Source organism: Dufourea novaeangliae, unplaced genomic scaffold, assembly GCF_001272555.1.
Source record: "Dufourea novaeangliae isolate 0120121106 unplaced genomic scaffold, ASM127255v1 scaffold30, whole genome shotgun sequence".
Taxonomy (NCBI): domain Eukaryota; kingdom Metazoa; phylum Arthropoda; class Insecta; order Hymenoptera; family Halictidae; genus Dufourea; species Dufourea novaeangliae.
Genome location: NW_015373906.1, coordinates 3,397 through 11,034, shown reverse-complemented (window position 1 = coordinate 11,034; position 7,638 = coordinate 3,397). Strand labels below are relative to the sequence as shown.

Sequence of the window (7,638 nt, the reverse complement as noted above, 5' to 3'; positions counted from 1 at the left end):
TCATTATTATTATTATTATTATTATTATTATTATTATTATTATTATTATTATTATTATTAAGAGACACGTACGTACATATGTATGTGACGAAACATATTCATAGATTGTCGTTGACTCCTTGTTTTTTACATTTATAGTTAGGCGTCAACGGATATTCCTTTGTCGTTGATAATAATGGACGCGTCTTGTATCATCCGGATTTGCGACCTTTGGTGAGTAACAATGCACCACTAATATCCTTTCAAGAGGAAATTTTTGTTTCGAACCGATTCCCGTTAACTCGTCGTTTCGATGTTTACCGACACCTGGCTGTCCGTTCTTTTTGTGTGTTTTATGCCAACGCAGCCCGGATATATAGACGTAAGTAGGAACTAGACACATTCATCGGTGAAGAAAACAATACTCAAAGTTAATTTTGCTTGTCATTTTTTCTCTACAGTACGAGGAAACATTGAAACCTACGTACGTTAGCGTAGATTTATCGGAAGTCGAACTTGCCGAGTACGATGGTCCGTCGCATCCTTTGAACAATTCTCTTCTTCTCGACGTGAGTTATCATTGATCATTGTACAATACCTATCCATCGATGTATGCCACATGTACGTTCGTGCAAGTATGATGTACCTACCCCCCTATCTATTTTATATTTCTTTCGTTTTTCAGTTGAGGCACGATATGATCGATCAAAAAGAAGGGGAAACAGATTTCGCGATAAAAGTTCATTACGACGATATGGTGAGTATAATTATATATGTATAATATATATGTGTAAGTATGTATGTATGTATGTATGTATGTATGTATGTACGTACGTGCAAACGTCCAGCACAAGGTTTCTAATGTTTCTTCCCTTAACAACACATTCACCGCTAAAAGTGGTATCATCTCCTCATCTGTCCATTAAGTTAACGTCAATAAGATCATTGCGCATTAAAATGAAATGTTTGGTTACCTAAGTACCAAACGTATCGTCGGTGATCATCGATCGTCATAGCAGTAAATGTGTTAATAAATCGTTTTATGGATTCATCATCGAATATGTACATTATGTAGGTAGGTAGACATACATACGTATATACATACATATACATATATACATAGATACGTACATACATATGCACATGAGTGTAGCCAGGGGGGCCAGGGCGGGGCACTTGCCTGGACGGAAAATAGTAGCTTTTGCCCCCTCTATAACAAAAAAGTTGGATTTTGTCCTCCCCCTACGTACAGCCTTTTTCATTGTGGCAGTCGATGTGTTAACATTTTGTCCCCCCCCCCCCCTCCCCGACTGATAACCTGGCTACGCCTATGCATATGTATGCATAATCTACACGATCATTGGAACGAAAAGAATATTTTGATCTGTATACATATACCTACGTATAGTACTGTTTTACCGCACTTATTCGTAATTCGAGTACATACTACTCTATTTAAATCAAACACACTGTCTCTTTTGTTACTGTGCACGCACGCGCACACAGAGAAGGGTCACCATTAGACGACATAATTACTTTTATAAACCAATCGAAGGGACGCCGTTCTCGTTGGGTCTCGGATTGCCCGAAGGTTATGGCATGTTTGAACTGTTGGCCGAACAAGAAATTAAGCATGCCATAATAAATGGTAAGTTGCGTTCTGCAAGATCGCTTGTGTCTTGAGTATGTGTATGTACGTATGCATACCATTGGTGACAGAGTTCTATGATACAAGTAATATCATCGCAGACGTATTTCGTAATCTTTTTCAGTAACCGAGTACTTTAAGGGAAACAATTGGAAGGTTCATCCCGATTGGGTATATTGCGAATACAATTCGGCTTCCGAAAAATGGTTCTCCTCCCCGGAAGAAAGCGTTTTGCATTTTTTGGCACGAACGCAAAGACCCGGGTGGAAATGGATGTCCTTGAGACCAAGGAGTCCAAGCTCGCATCACAAACAAGCGAGCAAGCCTGACAAAGATTCGTATTATTGTAAGTATATGCTATATCTACACATGTATATGTACATGTACTTATGTACAATTGTATCGAGTAAAATAGATGGGTACATCCCATAGCTCTCGCGACGCAGTTACAATCACATAACAATGACGCGTGTACGTAATTGTCGAAATGATAACGGGCGAATCCAACGTTTCTGTTAACATTTCAGGCGATAAAAGATTAGTGCAGTCTCTTGTTTTGGATGCGTTGGTTACCGATGGCTTCGATAAAAGAGGTGCGATGCACAAAGAGGAAAATCAAAGGTAAGCCACTCGAAACGTGTGTACGCCACGCGCGGATGCATGTCCTTTACGCGTGGACACTTACGAGTTACATTGTACATAGTGGGAATATGGGCAATGCACTGCAATGCACAAGCACGCGGTTATCTCACGCACCCATTATCAAATAACGTATTTTATTGGATATCTTAAAACCGTTGCCTCTACTTTTCCCTTGCCGTTGTCTCGCATAGTCGTGTCGTGAACAAAAACAAAAATCGATCATCGAGAATCACCGTCGTGAATTCGTCCACGAGCGAAGGAAAATAAGAGAAGGGTCGTACTTACCTACAAATCGAGTACGATAGAATTTCCACGGAAATCGAACGAGGGAAGAAGAAAGGAAGGAAGCACAGAACCAGAAAAAGTAGTACGAACGAGTAAATAAGCAAGAATAGCTGGAGCATATGGACGAGTCTTAAAGAATTGTTTCCGATCCGAGACGTTACAGTCCTTTCGTCGTTCGAGTATTAGTTTTCACTTACTTTTCAACTACTACTACTCTAATATGTAGTGTCTGTCGGTAAGTAAACTTAGAGACGGACACAGGAATACTTATGTAACGAGAAACGCGAAACAGAATCGATTTATATACCTACAATAATGGGGTTTGCGATCAGTGAAAGGGAGTGGAACACTCTCTGCACCAAAGTTTCTTATTTCCTATTCGATTAGTTTCACTCGCAACGAAAACATTAGTCTCGCTCTTTTGAGGTACGATATAGAGATTGTAAAACCTCAACGACCACGACCACCAGAGAGTTACAGAGTACCATCACGAGCATCACGATACAACGGTCGGTGGCGGCGACGGCGACCGAAAGGAATGAATCTGAAAACGTCATCGAGCAAGGCGAACGCGCTGTTTCTCAAGTGCAATACATATTACACATACACGCGCGAGTACATATGTATTCAATGCATACATTATTAGAACTCGATAAAATAAAACGGTACCTACTTATGTACCATACGTATGTATGTATATATGTATGTATATATGTATGTATATATGTATGTATGCATGTATTTATGTATGTATGTATGTATGCATGTATGTATGTATGCATGTATGTATGTATGTATGTATGTATGTATGTATGTATGTTGTACGTATGTATGTATGTATGTATGTATGTATGTTGTATGTATGTATGTATGTATGTATGTATGTATGTATGTATGTATGTATGTATGTATGTATGTATGTATGTTGTATGTATGTATGTATATCCGTTTTGTTTCGTTCTTCGACGGCGACGGGTAAACGCGACACGTACTATGCGCAACGGTTAATCTCTTCTTTCATTTACAATGTTATCTTTTATTGCATATTTTTATTACATTTTATATTGTGTGTCTCCACCGCTAGCCCTATTGCCATACTGATGGCTCTACTGCACAGGTAATCCATTATGCACAATTATTCGTATAAGCACACGGTTTTGCACGGTGGTTTTATTGAAATTATCGTTTTATTTTATTGTCCGTATCATGAAACGGTCCAACGAAATCGCCGCTTCCCAACAGTCCTTTTGCCTTTGTTTTTTTTCTTCCTTTTGGATGTCAATGTTTGACGATCGTAGCCCAAGTACATGAAAAAACATACATTTCGGCGATAAATGATCTAAATACATAACTTCGGGGAACATTGAAGAAACCGTGGAATCGGGTTGTAAATTCTTATGTATGTATACATCGCAGTAATGTGACAACGAGCATCACGTGAACATTCGCGCGTTAATATAGGGGCGGGGGGAGGGTCTGATTTCTATGTACATATTAATTACATATTGCAAATACAAAGTCGTAGAAGAGCTTTCGTGACCTTCCGTACTTTTTCTCCTCGTTGCTCGTTGCAGGGACGTTGCACATTCCAGTGAAGTAACTGATTTTAATATTTACAGTCAAGGAAAAGGCAGATTCGGTGTGACAAGGAGTTTCATCGCAACTAGAAGCGGTCTGTTTCGTTGGCATGAACACCGACAAAGCAACGAAGAATCCATCGATGAACCGTAAATGTCAAATATTTTTCATTAAACAATTATTTTTGTATCGAGAATTCTCATAGATTTAACGCGGTCGTCGATCGTCGATGAATGCGAATAAAAGTTGAATTCATTCAATAACGTAAATTCGAGCAACGCGACGCAAACAGTTCAGAGCTTTGATCGAATTTCGTATCGTTTGTTTAGACCCTTTGCCGAGAAGTACGCGAGAGCTATGGATTCGTCTTGGTACAAACGTGCCGTCGATCAACATTCGATAGAACCGGAAAGTTTCGTTTTCAGCGTACCCTTCGATGCCGGTAAGTAGATAAATTTCACTGATAAAAATTAACGAACGGTAACGCTGCGAGGCGAGGCGAGATGTTTCAAGAAATAACGTTCTGGTTCCACACGCACTTGACCAGAAGCGATTTCATACTTTATACTATAAATATTCAGACTAATTGTAAGGTAAACCGTCAGAGTGTGCAATTTGTTGTACTTGTATAACGATTTCATCGTACCTCTATATTATCATCACCAGCCGACAGCCCGAGTCCTTTAGTCACAGCTACGCACGCTGTATTCATCGGGAAAGGGCATAAAGCACCAGCTGCGGTCGTTGGTCTTCAATTTCAACATTCCTCATTGGCGTCTCATTTTGTCAACATTACTTCGACGGTATCGTATTTGCAGTATAAACTTGTACGTGTGTGTGTGTGTGTGTGTGTGTGCTGCGTGCGTGCGTGCGTGCGTGCGTTCGTGCGTGCGTGTGGTATGTATCATATATATGTACATGGGTATGCGTCTCTATTTGTTGTAATCGTTGCCACTCGTTTTGTTTTTCAGTGTAGCGGCACGAATTGTAAAAAAAATTGTGCTTCCGAAGAACTGGATTGTTATATCTTAGATAATAATGGATTCATCATTATTAGCGAGCGTCACGAACACACCGGAAAATTTTTTGGTGAAATCGATGGTACCATAATGGATTCTTTGGTTCAAGATAGAATTTACAGGTAATTCGCGTCGTTACGTATCCGAACAAAGTATTTTTAACTCCAGTCAAGAAACAGTATCGTTTCATCGTTTCAGAAAGGTGACAGTGACCGACTATCAAGGCAAATGCAGCCCACAGGAGTCTCATCAATCGGCAGCACCGAAAACTTTTCCCGAATCCGTCGCCACGACGATCGCCATATTCGGACACTTCTTTTGGAATTTGGCATTCGGTTTCAACGTACAAAATTTATGGCAGGTCGCTTTCGCGTTCGCCAGTGAATCCGTACGAACTTTGGACGGTGAGCTAATTCTAGTCTGGTGAATTTTCTAAGCGTCCATAGAAGGAGGGGGAATATACGGAGATCGAAAAAAATGAACGTAGATTGAAAACTATAGGTACCTAAGCAAGAAACTAATCGTACTTGTGTTGTCGTAGATGACACGATTTTCACGGACACGGTCGAAGAAACGGAGAAACTCGATTCGCTGACCGGTGGGGATTCGACCGCCGAACCGTCCGTAGACGAGAACGATGCATTTCCTAGGCTTCCAGCGGTCGCTGCCGCATCTCCCGCTTCTCCTGGTACAACACGCGCTACGTCTGCTTATTATCCGCAAAGAAAACTGAGGACTTGCGAGAAGAAAACGGATCTCTACATTTTACAGCCCGAAAGGCTCAACACCAGCGGACAAAGTAATCCCTTAAAGGGAAAATTAACAAATTGTCACGTGACTGGGTGCGAAAGGTATGTCTCCATTAAACAAATAAAACAATAAAGATTCATCAAATTTTTTTACGATCTGTATATGTGTTTACAGACCGTTTAGCGTACAAAAGATACGACACACGAATTTGATCTTACTTGTCGTGGACACGTTATGTCCATGTGGGAGTAAACAGCTTAGCATCGAACCTATAGAAGCAATCACAGAGCCTGGAGCCTGCACTGCGAGAAGAGAACGCTTGTATCGTCGAAGGCCACCGAAATGCATAAACTACCATCCAGAGGAAATGGAAATCAAACTTTGCGGTGGTGCCAGTCGTCCTTGTAATTCCTCTTTCGTCTTATTTAACGCGATCATATCTGTTGTTCTCGCATCGCTATTGGCGTGACTCTACTCGGATTAAAATTGTACACACATTCGCAAATTATCTTTTTGAAATGACTTTAGCGTTGACGTTTCTATGAAACAGTTATAAAAATGGTATACATACTAGTTGATCGGTTTAATACCTGTATTTGGCAAATATGAACACAGGAAGGATTGGTCGCGTTTGAGATTCATCGGTGAGCGCGTGCATTCGTGTGCGGACGTGTGCTAGAGTCACAAGCAGAAGAGAGACAGACTCGAGGGAGAGTGAAACTACGTGCGTGCGCGCGAGAAGGTGTGTGTATTAGAGAGAGAGAGTGAGAGAGAGAGAGAGAGAGAGAGAGAGAGAGAGAGAGAGAGAGAGAGAGAATGTAAATTAGAAAAAGAACAAAAAAGAGCGTGGAGCAGAAGAGAAAGAGTGAGCGGTACACGTTTTACAAGGTAATATATACATATACATATACATATATGTATGTACGTACGTATATGCGAACGCGTGTGTATGTGATTAATTGCTGCAAGCATTCGCATACGCATACGCATATATAAGTACATACATACATATACACACGCATGCGTACGTGTTCTCTGCATACGAAATATATTTATACACATGCACACGCTCACACCTATGAAGAGCGCCCGAGCGCTTTCACACAGACGTGTACATATCTATACAAATGCATAATATTAATGTTGATCTATGATTACATATCTCATTATAAATTCTGTTGCGAGAAACTTGTGAATATTTCCTAATCGTATATTACACAATCGAATCCGATTCCTAATTACTAACGAAGAGTAAAGGATGTGTATCTACGTGACTGCAATACTTTCGAGAAGCGGTGACGATTTGTTATGTATATTGAAACCTGATCGACCATCTTTGTGAGACGAATTATTTCCGTAATTGCACACATTATATTATTCGTCATAAAGGGTCGTTAAAACTTGCAGGAAACGAACGCAACGTTCGAATGTCCTGATTCGAAAAATCAAGATAAAGCTTGCAAAAACCTGCTCGTAACAAGCGTTCACAACAATAATTTCGCTCTTCGAAGAGTTTACGCTTAGCGATTAAAACAACACCTAGTGAATCTCGATTGATAAAATTCACTGTAAAGAACACACAGGAAAGATGTATTTTTCTCTCGTTGTTCCAATTTTCAAATCGTTCTCTCATACATATGTGTATGTATTCGTCCTATGAATGAGATCTTGATCGGAAGCTTCATATACATACGTACATATATGTAGTTTCATCAAATTCACCTCGTCAATAGGAAT

General features: G+C 40.2%; 1 protein-coding gene across 1 annotated transcript in view; it reads left to right on the top strand.

Moving 5' to 3' along the window:
- LOC107193834 (voltage-dependent calcium channel subunit alpha-2/delta-3) overlaps nucleotides 1–6,370 on the top strand; it is a 10,071-nt gene extending 3,701 nt beyond the window's left edge. The window contains 15 exon segments of the mRNA XM_015583350.1: nucleotides 63–213; nucleotides 347–361; nucleotides 441–548; nucleotides 665–736; nucleotides 1,486–1,627; nucleotides 1,752–1,973; nucleotides 2,155–2,248; nucleotides 3,639–3,671; nucleotides 4,174–4,281; nucleotides 4,462–4,574; nucleotides 4,799–4,935; nucleotides 5,104–5,273; nucleotides 5,350–5,555; nucleotides 5,693–6,002; nucleotides 6,076–6,370. Of these exon segments, the coding sequence (XP_015438836.1) occupies nucleotides 63–213; nucleotides 347–361; nucleotides 441–548; nucleotides 665–736; nucleotides 1,486–1,627; nucleotides 1,752–1,973; nucleotides 2,155–2,248; nucleotides 3,639–3,671; nucleotides 4,174–4,281; nucleotides 4,462–4,574; nucleotides 4,799–4,935; nucleotides 5,104–5,273; nucleotides 5,350–5,555; nucleotides 5,693–6,002; nucleotides 6,076–6,370 (2,176 nt within the window).
- Nucleotides 6,371–7,638: the final 1,268 nt, after the last annotated feature.